The sequence below is a fragment of the Excalfactoria chinensis genome, chromosome 6 (assembly GCF_039878825.1).
Source record: "Excalfactoria chinensis isolate bCotChi1 chromosome 6, bCotChi1.hap2, whole genome shotgun sequence".
NCBI lineage: Eukaryota > Metazoa > Chordata > Aves > Galliformes > Phasianidae > Excalfactoria > Excalfactoria chinensis.
In genome coordinates this window covers 16,929,879-16,948,038 of record NC_092830.1, presented here as the reverse complement: position 1 = coordinate 16,948,038, position 18,160 = coordinate 16,929,879, and the positions used below count along the sequence as shown (strand labels likewise).

The 18,160-nt window shown below is 32.9% G+C and overlaps 1 protein-coding gene across 40 annotated transcripts in view; it reads right to left on the bottom strand.

Moving 5' to 3' along the window:
- Window positions 1-18,160, bottom strand: part of KCNMA1 (potassium calcium-activated channel subfamily M alpha 1) — a 403,732-nt gene that overhangs the window by 157,656 nt on the left and 227,916 nt on the right. For all 40 annotated transcript variants that reach the window (XM_072340339.1, XM_072340340.1, XM_072340330.1 and 37 more), the window contains 2 exons: window positions 6,384-6,477; window positions 3,572-3,683 (listed from right to left, as the gene is read on the bottom strand). In XM_072340339.1, the coding sequence (XP_072196440.1) occupies window positions 3,572-3,683; window positions 6,384-6,477 (206 nt within the window). The remainder of the gene's footprint in view (window positions 1-3,571; window positions 3,684-6,383; window positions 6,478-18,160) is intronic.

Genomic DNA, 18,160 nt, shown 5'->3' with positions numbered 1-18,160 from the left:
CACCATTGACTACTGATTTAATATATACCACCAAATTACTTAGATTTAAATTTTCCCTTTCTCTATCCCATTCTTCCAGGTACAGTAAACAGATCATTCCATACACCGTCTGTATTCTGCTCACATACTTCCTTTGCTTATGCTAGACTGTGGTAGCGAGCAAAAATGACACTAGGAATCTTTTCTAAAGGGAAATGTCAAATATAAAAATTATTATAGTTGCAGGTTTTAAGTGCTGTTTGCTTTCAGCTTTACAATAGGCAGTGAACATCATAACATTTACAGAAACCTTTTGGTGGAAACGCGTTATCTGATTATCTTGAATTGTATTTGGATACTGGAATCTAGCTCATGTTCTAAATCATTCTCTAGATAAGCATCTATCCTCCAATTTAAAACATTTAGAAGAAAGAAGGGGGGGGGAAAAAAAAAAAAAAAAAAAAAAAGGAAAACTAGGTACTTGACCTGAACTAATAATACAGTGAAAACATTCTCCCTAGCCCTCCTCCCACACTTCTGTCTTTCTGCTGTTACCTATAAACCTGTGCCAACCATTTCAGCCCCCTCAACAAAGTAAATTCTTCTCTCTCTTTAAAAACTGTGATTGAACACTCTTCATTAATATACTTGTGCATTTGCTTAAAGACTATTTCATCACAATGCTTCCAAATTACACTTCAGTGTTCTAAATCACATCTATGTCACAGACACCAGTAATTCACAGAATAACAGAATCACATTTTTTAATAAGTAAATTACTTCACTGAGAATTAATTTCCCTAAAGTGAAAGCTTCTCTGGAATAACATAGAAGAAGCAAGTGTAAATGCTCAGACATCATAAAAATGATGCTCATAAACCAGCTACAGAATAAAAATTAAACAAATTGTGTTTCAGCAGGTGATAAATATCTCTAAAAGAGGATTCAATCAGAAAACAAGTGAAGTGGCACTATAGAAAAGAAATCCAGGAAAAAAAAAAAATGGAACTGCTGCAATTACGAGAAGAGGAAATCCTTTTAACCCAATTAATAAATATAATTACAACATTTAACTCTGCCTGCAAAATGACATGGATCATATACAAACTACTCAGGAAAAACTGATAAATGTGCAAGCACTGTCATCATTATTCCTGTTGGTTCTGTTAGATTGCTGTGCCACCACGAATGAGTCAGTTATGCAGTCACTTGCAGAAAGTATATTAATTACATGCAATTATCTTTTTGTACAGCTTTCCAGTTGTTGGTATTTTTGAGCTATTTGCTTATTTCATATTCATTCTCTAGGATGCTGTGACACTAGTTTTTATTCTCAGTTCACCTTTGTCTTCAATTACTTAAATCTGAAAGTTCTGGGAATCTATGATATGTCAAATTCAAGTAATACATCCTTCTAAAACACATAATGTAAAATCCAGGGATTTTTGAATCTGAGAAAACTGCTAGTGAGAAATCCATAATTTTCTTTTATGTATTAGTTCATTTGTTATTGAGATATTTTTACTTATAAAAAAAAAAAAATGGAACTTTATGACTTTTTCTACTTCAAAAATTTTCATTTAACAAATATGGTGGAAGAATATAATGAAGACTTCAATTACATGAGGATCTGTAATCGTCTTTTCTGGCTGTTTTGATGTTTTCTTCAGTTTATTAATAACCATTAATGTATACTATGAACCTGAACATGGTTATGCAACCTATTAATCTATTTTCATAGAATACTGGATTATTGATAATTTCTGTATATTTACATTTCTGTAACAAATTGAGATTATAATAATTTTATTTAAATTTCTGTTTTGTTTTAAATTTTATGACTCTCTTCAGTTTTCAGGGACAACTTGCACTAATGTTTCTAGAGAAATGGACAGGTAAGGCTTCATTTGCTATCTAAAGATATAGCACTTACAAAGCATGACATTTCAGAAAGTTTTCCCCAATCAAAACTCCCAAATTTTGATCCTGATTTTATGTAACTAGACAGAAATACAGAACGGGTACAAGAAACTTAATACACCATATTATATGACTGGGTGTTTTTTTGTTTGTTTGTTTGTTTTTCTACTATGTTTCACTTTGTAATCATTTTTGTGTGCAATATTTTTTATCAGTGCACTCCTAGTGGTCTTTCCTACACAAGGCTTCAGACCAGTAACATCTATCTAAATCTTCCAAACATATTGTTCCAATAGATTTAAAATTTATCTATTGGCACAAAATGTGAAGGAAACCTGTTTTCATCACTAACAATGATTCATGACAGTGGATTTCAGTGAATAAATGGCTTGGATCATCGGTTCAGGCAACAATTACACTATACTCCCCACTTTGTAGAAACAGACATGTACTTTCTAGATGGACCTTACCCTATACCTACAGTAGGAACTTGTATTCACAGAATCACAGAATCACCAAGAATGGAAAAGACCTCTAAGTCTAACCATCGAATCATCACAACCAATTCCATTTAATTATGTTCCTTAATTCCACATAGACATGTTTCTTGAATGTCTCTGTGCTGAGCAGCCTGTTCCAATATTTGACCACTTTTTAGGAAGGAAATTTCTTCTAGCAAACAACCTTCACCTCCCCTGGTGCAACTTGAAGCCCTTCCCTCTAATCCTATTGCTAGCTATCTAGGAAAAGAGGCAGAAACCTACCTTGATATATTCACCTTTCAGAGAGTTGTAGAGAGCAATAAGGTCCACCCTGAGCCTTTTCTTCTCCAGACTAAACAATACCAGTTCCCTCAGCTGATCCTCTTAAGACTTGTGCTCCAGTCCCTTCACAGTTTCGTTGCCCTACTCTGGGTACACTCCAGGGCCACAATGTCTTCCTTGCAGTAAGGGGCCCAAAACCGAACGCAGTACTCAGGGTGCATCCTCACTAATGCCAAGTACAGAGCAATGATCACGTCCCCACTCTGGCAGGCTACACTACTCAAAATACAAGCCAGGATGACATTGGCCTTCTTTGCCAGCTGGGAATAGTGCTGGCTCATGTTGAAGTGGCTATTAACACCCCCAGATCCTTTTACTCTGTCCAGCCACTCTGCCACAAGCCTGTGACACTGTATGGGGTTGTAGTGACCAAAGTGCAGGACCAGGCACTTGGTCTTGCTGAACTTCATCCCATTTGTCTCAGTCCATCAATCCAGTTTATCCAAATCTCTCTGTAGTACCTTCCGACACTCAAGTAGATCAATACTGCCTCCCAAGATAATGTAATCTGCAAACTTACTGGGGGTTCAAGCAATCCTCCTGTTCAAATCAATAAGGATATTAAAAAGGATTGGTCCCAATACTGACCCTCACTGGGAACAACACTCATACCTGCTCACAAGCTGGATCTAATTCTATTCATTTATCTGGGCCCAGACAAATTAATCAGTCAAGAAAAATGAACTTAGTAAGTGCTTTTTTTCTGACATAATGGTAGGATCACTTCAAAGACAATTTTGGTACAATTCTTCTGCTTTTATGATACCATAAGGTAAAAGAATTACCAAAATATGCCAAGTTTAAGTATTTTTATAATAGCTACTAAAAGGAGAGACGCTATTACTTACCAAGCCAACTTCTGTTTAAATATACTGAAACAAACACTGGAGGGACCGTGAAGAAATCTACTACTGAGTTAACTTCCAGCCAAAACCATAGCTTGTCATTGGCTGCTATGAACTGGGGAAAAAAAAAAAAAAAAAAAAAAAAAAAGTGAGAGAGGGACAAGAATCAAGTTAGACTAGTGTAGTTGCATGCAGTACATTCCATTATAAAATATTAAACTCCAAAGCTAATGAGTAGTTTAGCTGTAATATTAGAAAAGTATAGATAAGTATAAATTATTCCGAAGTATATCACCTTTCCTGTAGCACTCCAAACACATTAGCTGTATTGTCATCACGTATTTGCTGTTTTTATTTACTGTTTCTAAATACATGGTAGTTCACGAAGATCCCACTACCATCCTATCTAGAGTTAATCAGTACAATGAATCCTTCAAGCAATAATTCAGGACAGCAACAGGACTTCAGTCCTCTAAATTGTGCTCTGGAAGATGCCCCTTCTTTCTACTGATTATGAAATCAGCACTGGGAAACAAACAAACAAAAATAGAGATGGGTTTCTACTGATTTCATGATTGTTGAAGTGATACTTGAGAGAGAAAAAACAAACAAAAACAAACAAAAACAAAAAACAAAAAACCACAGCATGTGTTCAAAGAAGATTCAAAAATGAAAATGTATTGGCATTTTCTTATTCTGCATTATACAATTAAACCAAGCTGTAGCATGAAAAGTGAGCAAAATACATCCAGATTCATCAAGAATTTTCAACTCCTTCCTGATGAATTTAAATGTAGTCAGAATATACGGAACTAAAAGCTTTTCAAGATCTTCAGTCATTATTTTCTGAACTCATGTTTGATCTAGTCAGCATTTTATCACACCATAAGCAATGACATTTTTCTTTCAAAAAGTTTAAAACGTGTTACTCAAAACCAAAAACAGCCAGCCTTGACTATAAAGGCCACTCACACTTTTCTGTGAAAGTATTTGAATAATTATTTGCTTAGATAATTAGCAACTAGTAGAAGCAATTCACATTCCAGTATTGTGCTTGAAGAGATAACATGCTGTTCTAGAAGCAGGAGCACAATTCTGTCTGTCATCCATTTGCCAGACTAATTCTTGATTATCTACTAATTCATGCAATTTGGACATAGTCATCAGAAGTTTGTAAATTTCTGACTTCTCACATAGTTGCTTAAATGGTTGTGTGTGTTTGAACTCAAATATCTGATGATATAGTAATATTTTCATTACTTTGAATTGTGACATAATTTCAGGGAGAACAGATGGAGAAAGATGAGACTTTAAATATTTATTCAAATATTTATTCAAATACTTTAATTTGCCAGTGAGTAATAACAGAATGCAATTGTCTATGGGAAGGAAGCAAAAAAGAAAAAAAAGAAAAAGAAAACACCTTAAGTAGCTAAAGGTATGAGATGCTTGTTAATTCAGCTTGTTAAGCCAGCAAATTCATCATTAACACAATTCTTGCATGCAAAGAAGTTAATTATCACTTGTTTAGTCAGGAACTCCAGTACAGCAGAATGTGTTGGAGAATGGATGCTGCATGCATGTCAGCATTTTAATTTAACATGGGGAGTACAGTTCTGAAGTGAATATCCTTAATATCTTCGCTTACTATACTCTGGCTTGCATCACAAAGCTGTTTTAGATACCACAAATGTTTGATTTGGTTGAAGCAACAATTGAAAAGCATGTTCTAGTAGCCAATCTCACATACAATAACCAGTATAGTACATTCAGTCAACAGGACCAAAATAGAGAGAGACAACATTACTCCCTCCTCTTCAAAGCATTAGATAGTATCAGTATATTCTCTCCTACTATGTTCTTCCTGATAGTGGAGCCCAACTTACTGCACTGAATAGCCAATATACAATTTTAATTCTTCCGGTAAGAACATATTGCCTTACCACTAAGAAAAATTTTACAAAGTATCTAAATACATCTAAGTAGAGGGTTGTTGGAAATGGGTAATTATCATACATTGAATCTTCTGTGTCAGAAGGTCAACCTGTATTCAAGGTCTTCTGACCAAACATGCCATTGGAAAGTCAGTGTGGCAAGCCTCCTGCTAACACAAACTTTTCCTTGCAGTTAACAGTTTCAAAGCATATCTCAGTGTACTGAAATCATTTTTGTTGTTGTTGTTGTTGTTGTTTTTGTTTTGTTTTGTTTTTTCCTTAAAAAAAGAAGAGAAGGAAGACAGGAAGGACGAAGGAAGGAAGAGAGGAAGGAAAGAGAAACAAACAAGTAGAAAATCAACATTATCACAAATCCAATTACTGGATTTTCAGAAAGTGAAAAGCATATTCTAAGGATGCATGTTGATATTCAGTATGTTGACTGGTATTTACAACTTCTCCAAAATATTCATTAGCAGTCTGGAAAAACTAATGTGTATAAAATTGAGATTGACAGCTCTACCCACTGTTATCTCCACTTCCAACTGCCAAACACAGATCTAACAGCACTAAAATAATTCAAGTATTTCCCAGTTTTTCTGAGGTAATTATCACACATTGAGTACACTGAAACAAGATTTGACTATATTGACACACATTATAATAATTTTCAATTTCTGCCATACTTGAAGAGACAGACACAGAGAGGTTGGAACAAGCTGTTCACGTTTATAAAATTCCTGTCTCCTTATTTATCTTATACGCTTATTTCTATTAACTGAATGTTCCAAACCAAAAGCTCTGATCATGCATTTTAGAAATTGTCTTAGTTTTTATCATTCATTGTTAATTCCATCTGTCCTCAAAGACAAACTACTTACACGCAAGCCGAAGTAGAGTAGGAAGAACACATTGAAAGCCATGTCAATCTGTAATGTGAAATCTTTGTAGAAATTCTGGCAGGATTCTATTGGGCTATTTGGAAGAAAAAGAAATCAGAGTAGATTGTCAGTATATGAGTTACTCTTCTGGTGAGATTTGTATGCATTTCATTTTAAAACCCTGATTCAGAAACCTTTTTCTGTTATTCCCAGTTATTTACAAGATACAAGCAAGCATTTTGAATGAATTATTTCATTCAGTCAGTTAGTCATTCGCACAGTCTTAATATTCACCTGTTCAGGTAATATCTAACAATTAACATGCAGATACCTTTAAGAAAAGACAAGCAGGAAAATACCTTAGAATTCCTTAACCCCATATTAACCCTTAAAGAACTGACTTCTTTCTATAGCATACATACCTAGCATATTTTAGGAAGAAACCTAACAGGCACATGGCTACAGTGAAACCTTACACTTAAATTCAAAGTTTTGATGTAAAAACTTTTACAAACAGTAGCAGTTGATTGGGAATGTATTACTCATTAACAACCTGGGGCATTTAATCTTACAAAATCAGTTGTTCATAGTAAATTTTTTTGTTTTACTTTTGTTTTGTTTTTACTTTTTTATGTACTTGATATACAGAACTATAAAGCTGAGTAGAAAAGCAACATAGCCCACTGGTAAGATTATACAGGAAAAAAATTGAAAAATTTGATGCAGTGCTGTAAGGGTTAATTTCTGCATGCAGGTTAATTAAATACCTTTCTGTGTTTCAGGCAGCCATTGCAAATTCTTGCTTACTATATTATGCTTTATTTAACAGTGAGACAGGTCCAAAGCACACTCTATACAAACTGGTACTTTATAAATACACTTTATCTAAGGAAGGAATAACTTCCAGGAGTGTGATTAGTGATTTATTTGTGAAGTTTGTCAAACAGGTTGGTGAAGCCACAGACCAATACTGAAGTTAGAGACTGAAGTAAAAGTCACATCCCAATATATGCTGATGTATATACTACATATATATGATGTTCCACTATATATACATACATGTACACACATATATTGCAAATGATCATGTATTCATCATAACTAATAAAGCGAAAAACTGGAATGTGGATCATTTGAAACCCTAGAAAATATTCTATCAGGAAAGAAGAAAATCTTTGGCTTCACAGGTCAAATAAATCACTGAATGTGACTGTAATACCAGTTAGTATAGCTGCAGCTCTGCAAATATAATGCTAGACTGCTCAACAGGCAAGATTCTATGCATTATGAAGGTCAGTTACCTAATATAAGGCATAAAGGAAATTACAGGGGCTAATAGGTCATTACACATGCAGCCAAGTTTTCCATTCCTCGTATACATTACAGGTCAAACAAGTTAAGTACAGCATGCCCTCTCTTGGCTTTAGATGCAGGAATGCATACAGCAAAATTCTTCTTGATGTACAATAGCTTTATAATTTAAGAAGCCTCAATAACACAGGAAATTATATTAAAACGTTGAAAAAAAAGCCATTTATAAAGACACTGAAGTTATGAAATCTTTCTGTTATAGACCAAATAAAATTGATTTAGAACAGCAGGCAGAAGGGAAGAAAAGCCAAATGTTAACATATAGGATAGAAAGCAGCATCTTGTACTTTACAAACATAATTTTTGCTACAAAGTGTGAATGAAATCCAATAAGCCAGAATGGTCAGTTTCTGTATGGCATTATTGAGAGTAAAGTATTTTGTTAAAATAAGGTAGGCTACACACTGAGTCAATATGCATCCTATCAACAGGAACCACAGGAAATGCAACAGAAGCAGAATGAACAATCCTGTATAACACAGGCTGAGACCCCTAACTCAAGGTTAAGTACCTGTAAAAGCTGCAGGTCATCAATGAAGCTAACAGATTTGCACAAACTTTAACTTGGATAGAGATAGCTTCATTATCTTCCTCTAACAGTGCTTTGGTACTTATTATGAATGTTAATAAGTTCAGCTGAGGTTGCAGCTAACTGCTCTCCATTTGCACCACTGTCCTTTACAAAAACTACAAAATCTCACAAATTAGTTAATACACAATATATCATCACCGTGTTTTCAAAATACTTTGCAGTATTATCCATTCTTAACAATGAAATATAATCCTAATTTTACACTGCTGCTTACCAGTAGCTCTGGAGAGCTAATCTCACTTTTAGTTCTCTTCCTGAAGCACCCTTCATTTCAGATATTGTCCTTATTTTCAATTTCTAAATTACCTATCTAGATGACAAATTCAACATCCTATCCTTTTTATTTTAAATGAAGATTGTCAGAAAGGCATGTTATTAAGGCTAAAGAAATCATTTTTTTATACACACTGGATTGTTGATACAATATTTTGTTATCCAAATTACATTTTGATGACACTACTCACCAAACTTGGATTGTTTGTTTTCATCTATACTTCACATTTAGGATGACAAAAAATGCAACTACTAATATTTATCATTGCACCATTCAGCATTCCAGAGAAAGAAAGTAAATTTGAAAACCCTCTGCAAAACCCTCCCCAAAACTAATGAGCTACAGTTCTTGCAATGCCAGGCAGTTGTGTGCTAGGATCTCCAGGACAGATGTGATATTTCCTGTTGTGTGCTATAATCAGATGTTTTTTCCTATGAGACTTCACCATTTTAGGCCAGGAAAGGTTTCACCTTTAAAGGAGGCAACAGGCTGTTAGAACCTTTATTTTTCTACTGCGTAAGTGTTGTTCATTTTAGGTGTAGTTTCATGTAGTTACACTGCTAAAATCAGGAGCAACTACAATAAAATCAATTGAATAACATTAGAAGAACAATAGGGAAGATGTAATATATAAAACTTAGAGAAGTAATGGAAATGTAAAAGTATACTTGATTTGAAGCTGGTGGCTTTATTCAGGTGAATGTTTATATGAAGTTACTCAAAACTGTGAGCTAAAATTTAATACAGAAGTTGTATACAGATTGCTAACAGCGTACTTAGTTTGCCTAATCAGCAGTAAAGACAGAGATTTACATTTGTTTGCCAAGCATGGGCAAACCCTCTACTAATTTTCTTCCTTTCTCTCATGTTCTTTAAACACTGTTATTCATTCCAGTTTCACACTAACTTTATTTACCTGATCTGTTTATTATTACAGCATTTTTATGGCAATATGAGCTCTTACAAAACCCAGTAATAAAGGTATCATAGGTATAAATCGATTCAGTGAGCAGGAATAACTACATAAGAATTAACCAAATTGATCTAATTTACATAGATGAGTCTAAATTTTTATAAGATGTTCCAGCTCCATTAAACCTTTTCTGCAGCAGGCACAGAAGCCAGCACTATGCAATGATTTTTACCACAGCTGAGCAAATGAATGAACCACACTTTTACTTTACTTCAAAAGAACTTACCAGTGTTCAATTAGCTACTGTGGTCACTTATTTCTTTGTATTTTTTTATTATTCTCACTTATTTCTGATTAGTTTGAAATGTTTCTAATGTATTTGAAACAGTTCTACTGGGGTATTCTCTGTGTAGTGACAGAACAAATGGGAGAGGGCAAAAAATTGCATGCATTTTAATCCTATCTGAAATTACTTGTTTCCACAAGAATACACTTATGAAACTTCCCACAGAAATCTTCAGAAAATGTTACCGGGGTAACATTGCTTCTGCAAAGCAATTAAGTTGAAAAACTCATGGGTATTTTTCCTGTATCATTTAATTTCTTGATTGAAGCGGCACAGCCCATTTTTAATTGCAGCTCAATGCCTGGGCATCATATATCAGTTTGTGCTAAAGTGCATTCACTGTCATGAATACCATACAGAAGTAAGAAGAAGCAATTCTGTTAATCTGCTAAATCAGACTTTATGCCAGTGTTGTGCGTATCCAGCTCTGTACTTGAAGTAGCCACCCAATTTGCATTTTCCAGCTCTGTATTCCAGTCTTCCTATGTAAGGAAGTGGACTGATGTTTTTGATACACCATCATTTCCTCCCATCCTTTTCTTTTAATGGAAAGGCCTACAAGACAATCCATTTTAAATCACATTAATCTGGTTACAATTTCCATAAGATTTTGGTGATAAGAAATGGTATGCAAAAGATACATAAAGCTCCTTAAAGAAAAATGACTTGTGCGGTAATTTCAGCAAAGAACTGATGTTAGTATCACACAGGCTTCTATACCTTTAGAAGTTTAAGAAGTTAATGAAAACTTTAGAGATTGAGGAAAGGGTCCTAAATTAATGTCTTAATTTTTGTAAGAAAATTTATCTTCTAAATAAAGGTAGAAAAAAAGCTAATGCCATTATTATAATTTTTTTAAAGTGTAATAATAATAAAAAGTTAATTAAATAATATGTAAAACTGAAAAATTTTGAACTAAAATAAAAATTATTACAAGCTTGATTTGTCTGAGAAATAAAATAACATACTATAAAAAGATAAATTTTCATTGTTTATGAAAATTCTTCGTTAGCCCGTTACATAAAAGGTATAATTATGTTCATTTTCTTTCAGAAAAAAAATTTCAATGATGATATTGAATTTTAAGATCAAGCGAAACCATGCAATGAAATACCAGTAGAGGTGGCTGAAATATAATCAACACACATAAATAATGGAGAGAAATCACTCAATTTATAAAAATTCTTTAGCATATTATCACTTGAATACATTCCACTTGGTGTTTTCAAATTTGAAATTAATACCTATTAACTTGGGTATAGAAATCCTCTTTGGTCACACCAAATTGTCTAAAGTAACCATTTACTCTTAGTTCCCCATTTTTTTTTTTAACTTTACAATCATTTGTAATACCATTTTCCCTCATATTTATTTATACAGGAAAAGAAAAAGCAATGTTACAAACTTTAGAATTAAAAAAAAATAATCAAAACTTTGGCACAAATTTGATATGACAGTGTCCATTGGTACCCTTTTAAAACATATTTTTAACAATAAAGAGAAGGTAAATTACAGGGGTTATGGTCAGCCGATTAACTGCATTTCAATGATATAGTGACTAAGTACAAAATCAAGAAGAAAGCCAGAAGTATCATTTATGAAAAGTAAAGTTCTTTCCATGAAAAATAATTTCTATTCCTTTTACTCTAGTTAAGTTGTACTACTTAGAAGAGAATAAACTGTTAAAAAAAAATCTCCTTATGTAAGCAGTTATGAACATATAGCAAAATATAAACAGGGATGCCCAGCAAGTCTTATCCCCATGAAATAAAAAATAAAAAAAAAAATAATGAGATTAAATAAGAATCAAAGGTATTTAATACCTCACCATGACAAAGAGCCTAATACCCTTTCTTACGTCAATGGCTTTCGTAATTTAATCAAGCTAGAGTCACAGAAAGAAAATTTTCTTGGGATATGTATAGTGACCTTCTGAGTGCAAGACAGCTTGTTAAATTTCTCAGTTTTTAACACCTTCCTTTGAATTGTAACATCAATAAGCCAATTACATTTTTATGGTAACTGTCCTCTAAATTACTTCACTCCCATTTGACATGCTGTCATCTACCAGCAGGGAAACTTTGCTACTAGCATTTTCAGTTAGTACTGAAAGATAAGCAAGATGACTAGAGTCTTCTCTCCCCATGAGAAGAGCAGCCAGCTTGACCTGAAAAATGGTTTAGTGAAGGCAAGAACCAACTTCCCAGACAGCAAATTCTACTAGGGAATTTATCACAGCTTTAAGATTTGGTAACCAAAAAACTCCTTAGGACCATTATGTCTTCTGTTTTAGATTTTTTGTTTTTAGTTTCTAAGTTCTGTGTACCTGGAGGTTGTGAGTAAAGAAGGAACAATCCCTTTCTTAAAGAATTTCACAGACAATTGTCACAATTGTGATAAGTTTAAGGATAGTGTTGTGATCATTTCCATTTACCTTCTTATCTGGTCAACACTAACAATATATTTCAATTATTTTTGAGCATTCAACCTCCTACGTCTAAAGCTAACTCTCTTTCTCCAATATGCACACAAAACCAGAAAGCTTTCTGCCACCAACACATTTTGGCATTGAAGCTTCTGTTATTGTTCATAGTTAAAATGCTAACTGTGCTCAGCTGTCTTTCATCTTTTTCATTGTACCTTCTCTGTGACTAGGCTCCACATTACCTATCATTTTCTCCTTCCTATTCCTTCAGAAAGCTTCAAACTAATTCTTTACATTGGGACTTCAACAAATACCTTTTACAGATTCTCTATTCAACTGACCTTTTCATAGTGGATTAAACAGGAATTTCCAGTCTTAAAAAATTCACAGTTTCAATATGCAATGAGTTTGTATTTATTTTATATACACCTTACTTTGATGCATTTCTGCCTTTTCAACACTCGCTTCCATATGCAACTTTCTCTTTCGCATTCTTTTTCAATATCTTCTGACCTTAACTTCACCAACAAAAAGCCAAGTCTTAGAATCACAGCAACACTCAGTATCTTTATTTTAAAATAAATCCTCCAAATATAAATTTAATCAAGATTAAAAAAAATTGAACTGTTACAAATCTTCCACATTTCTGAGAGTATTGTTTAACTTATAAGGTTGCAAGCATCTTAAGATATCTCTTTTTCACACATACGTACGGCACCTTATTTCCCTTTCTTCACTGTTTTCACTTCTGTTATTCTTTAAAGTCTGACAGATCACAAGCTGGCACTAGAATATTATCTTTCTAGTTCTAATCTAATTTAAAAAAGCATAATGACTCATCTGTTCTGCAGATGCTTTCTACTACCTACTTCTATATTATGTCCATAGCTCACAAATGAACTTAGACAAACTTTTAGTCTAATGTGGGGTAAAATTAGCGAATTTCCTCTTTTTTTTTTTTTTTTTTTTTTTTTTCAAATACACTGTCAGAAGTAATAAGTAACAATAAAAACACACCAATCAGTAATACATTGGTGTGAAAGTACCATTTAGATTTTTCTAAGAATCAGTGCTTCAGATATACTAGGCTTTCTACATGCTTCTTTCACTTTCCTGAAAAAAAGTTTAGTTTTCTTTCACTTTCACTTTCCTGATTTTTTTATTTATTTATTTTTATTTTTTTTTGAACGTTGATTTGATTTAGATCTAAGGATCTATCTACACAAATATACAAATTAGGCTTATTCATGTTTCACGTAAGAAAATAATATTCATTTTGTAGTGCAAGTCTTCTCTCCTGTTTGTAAACTAAGTTTCTTCCAGCTACAGAAAACCCGTAAAACAGTCAAGTAGATATTTTCAATCAAATTCCACAATGAGAAAAATTGTTATATACTATATATCAGAAAACAAGTACTTGTCACAAATAGTGAGAACAAAACACTATCATTTTACAGTTTCTAATGCAAAATTAATTCAGTTTAGAAACTGAAATAGAGAAGGAATTCCAGTAGGAAAGATAGAGACCACTAATTTTAATTTTATTTTTTCTTGTCACATGTATATATTAACAGTGAAATTAAACAAAACACAGGTATACCAGTTCACTTCAGATGCCTGAGATGTTCCTTGGCATAACTCTGCTGACTTTTACAGACTTATACACAATTGACAACTTGTCTAATGATAGAAATAAGTAACTTTGCTACTACCTAGTTTCCATAAATACAACTCGGTGATGCAGGCTGTGTTGTGAAAAAACTGGAAATAAGGAATAGGGCAAATAAGTCAATATTTGCACTTCGCTAAATATGACCATGACCATGTATTCTGCAATCTCATCTGTCTTTCCTGGTTGAAAAATCACTTCCCAATACAATGTTGTCACACTTCATCTTCCTAAGTCAAATTTCTGATGAATTTTAAGTACATTATGCTTCTGCATTGGCTACCATAGTAAAATATATTCACAAAACTCAAGCAAAATCAAATTCTTATCTTCCTCTGACTATCCATTAATGCTGCATGTAAGTATGTTTAAAATATTTTTTTCTTCTCATTTTTATACTGAATTGCTAGATGCTGCAGAAAATTTGCACATTTAAATTGCTCACTCTGAAAATGGTGTATTTCTTAATATCATCAAGACAGATATACATCGTCTACTGGTGGCAGTGTATATCTTCTCTAATTACTTACTGGCACAAACAAAAGGGAGATTCTTGCAGTGGAGCTAAACTATCAGAATCTGAGAGCTAAAAATCCCTATGTCAATCTTTGTACCAGTTCTGGGACCTTTAATGTACTCTGCACTTTCTTGTACAATACCCCATTACAATCTCAATCCTGCCTAAGATCCTGCCTAAGAAGAGTTCTCTTGAGAACAGCATGGGTAAAGTACATACTATTTTACTTGGTATTAGATTTGTAAATTGTGTACAAAAGGCTGAGAATACTAGCAATTGAAAATAATATTACATTAACTTAAGAAGACAATCTCACTGATGAGATCATTCTAAAAGAAGGATGGATCAACAATCTTAGAGTACACATTTTAATTAAAGATTTGTGTGAATTTTCTGGCACATTTAGGAGAAAACTTCCAGTACACTATTTCAACTAAAATTACATTATTACTCTTTTTGACAATATTTAGGAAGCTACTTGAATTATCTCTGCTATGGTGATTCTGTTAAATTACATATGCAATTTAGTAGATTTGGCAATCTTGCATGGTTCTACTCTGTAATAAGACCCCACTCTATTACTTCTTGTCTGCTTATAAAATTTAATATAGTTTTTCTTTAATGCTCTTTATCAAAATGTGTCAAGGAGTTGCAGCTGTTTACTCTGGACAAGAGAAAGTAATTATAGTCATGAAAAGAAAAAGCTGCTATATGACACTTCTAAAAACATAAACACTTTGCTATGTTCACACTGAATTGAACAATGGAAATTAAGTTAGCCAAAAGTATACCAGGGGCATAAAATCTTTTCAGTAGAAACATACATTTAAAGACTGGAATGAACTCTTCAGAGAGAAGACAGAATCTCAGCTTTTTAAAAGAACATTAGCAAATAATACTTTTCAACTTCAAATATACATAGGATTTTCAATGGCCCACCATCATCTTTAGTTTTCAGCTCCAACTACTCCCCAATTCCAGTGTCTTTTATCTGTTAATTCTGTTGATGTTGTTGTCTAACTTTCACGTCATCTTTATCTGACTGCACCCTGAGGAAACAGTTGCAGTCTTCAAAAATGAGAACATCCTCTACTTATCCTATTTGACTGACTATATTGAGACTATTTAATTATTTTTTGGGGTATCATAAAACTAAGATCTGATTTTTTGCTTGATAAATACAGCAAACACTCAATTTCTCCAAATGATTGAGTACTCATCCTATATGCTTCTTGCTTGCTTATGTATCATAAGTTAAAAAAACACAAATCTTTTCTTAAAAAACTTACAGCCTAAATTCAACTATCCTGTATGAAAGCGATAAGAGTAACAGATGAATTGAAGTCTTAAAATATGTACAGCTCATTCATCTGACTGTCTTTTCTGGACTTTCCCTTCTCTGATACCTTAATTAATAAAAATAACTTCTATCCAGTTTTGAGAGTTATGAGAAGTAATAAACCTAAGGTACACTACTTGGCTTCAATGCCGATGAATAATTTAACTCAACAGTGAAATACAACAGTAACAAAAGGTGGTAGAAATCTGAAAAAGTTTAGTGCATGTATATAGTTTCTACACAGATCTACTATCTATGCAATGAAATCTATATTGTGTTTTATTGTCTTAATTACAATTTCAGAGATTCTAAATACAGTTTCATCATGCAAAAAATACTGTCTCATATTTAAATGGCTTAAATGTAAATACAAATTATATATTCTTTCCAAAACTAAATAAAAAACACTGCATAAAGCTAGAAAACATATTAGCCCCAGACAAATTTTAATTACTTTTGATTCTCTCTCTGCCATTCTTCACAAGAACCAGTTAGCCTTATCTACCCCATTAGCATACAGGTCCTTCAAACACCTATATAACATAATACCTAAGGTACACATATCCATTTCCTAAAAAAAAAAATAAATAATAATAATAAAAATAAATCTCATTTCTCTGGTGAGTCTTTATAATAAATATCTTTTAAAGTAAAGCACACTAGTATACATGCAGTTTTTTCATCCACCACTGTGGCTTTCCTTGTGGATTTAGCTAATAGATTTTATGTTCTACAGAGTGTTCATGTGTTAATTGTTCCAGCTATGGGACCTGATTGTTTACTACTAGTCTTAAAAGCAGATTACCACATTCTTAAAGCAAAATGTTGATCCCAAGAAAGACTGTGAAAAACCACATTCATTTTGCAAAAATAAAGAAGAAAAAAAAAAAAAAATCAAATGTTTTAAACAAAGAAAGGAAGAATTAAAAAAATAATAACTCAACTCTTTCCTAGTTCAACTTCTCAGAGAAGGAAACTAGACAAGCCTGAGCAACAGTCTCAAACACAGTGACATTTTTAAATGACAAAGGCAAAGCCCTTTTTAGGCAGATTAATGGCAGTACATCATTCTCTTTTAGCAGTCACTTTATCTCCATTAATAAATGGAATAAGATATTGTCAACACCTGTAGCAATTGCTCAAATCAGTTATCACAAGCCTGGTATAAAACCACTTTACATCAATGTAAGAACAGCATATAATGATGTAACAAAATGAATATATAGCAGCACTTTTTTTCTAGCGCTATCTCAGCATGGCTTGCAAACATGCACATCATTGTCCAACACCTTTTTATCTTGGCTGCTGTACACAGAAACAGGGATGTGTAGTCAAGGATTACACATGGAGTCAAAAATGGACTGGTGTAATAATAGTCCATTTTGTACTTAGTTCAAGTGGAAAAACAAAACTTTGCCCTATAGATACACATCTGACCAGGCTGACATTGTTAGAAGAACTGTCCTTCATTACAAGAAAAAAGTACTAAAAAACTCCATAGTTAGTATCTAGGGATAAAACAAAACTAAACAAGTAAATCTTAGGTAATCCTGAATAATAGATAGTGTCAGGACAGCCAGGTAACAGCATGTGGGTGATATGACAACAGTTACAGATTTGAAATCATTTCCCTTGTTTATTGCTTTTTTTAAATTGCATGTTATTGGTGACTTGCCAATAAGTACAGACTAAAAAACACATTCTGGCTTTATGTAAGCATTTATCTGTCCATAATTATCATCTTTCATTTATAACATTTTATATTACCTGACCTCCAAATTAAGGAAATTAAATATAAATAATTGCATTTACTGCATCAAATATTAATTTGTAGATTTGTTCTGACAAAAAAAAAAAAAAAAAAAGTACAAAACGTAACCTCTGATTATATACTCCTGATGATTTCACTGGCCAACAGTGCTAAAAACTGTGTTCATACAAAATGTTTCATGTTACTTTCTAAAGTATTTGTTTCGTAATTTTATTGGGAAACAATAGAATTAGCATTAAATCATATCTTTTACTGGATATTGATGTAGGATTTGAATATGCTTTAAAAACACATGAATAAATATATACTTAGGATGGTCAGTGTCTTCAGTTAATAAAACTTAAGAGTGATGTTATGATTGTCTGCAAGTAATTTCATTTTAGTGTTGTTTTGTAAATAAATACATTTTAAATTAATTTGTAAGATATTTAGTAGCTTAAACTTAACTTAAAAATTCTGCCCAAATTTTGACCCCTCATGAATAATTACTTATAATCTTACCTCTTGTCTCTGTCACCTGCTGCTTAAGTGGATAGCGGGGAAAGGTTTAATTTTTCTGA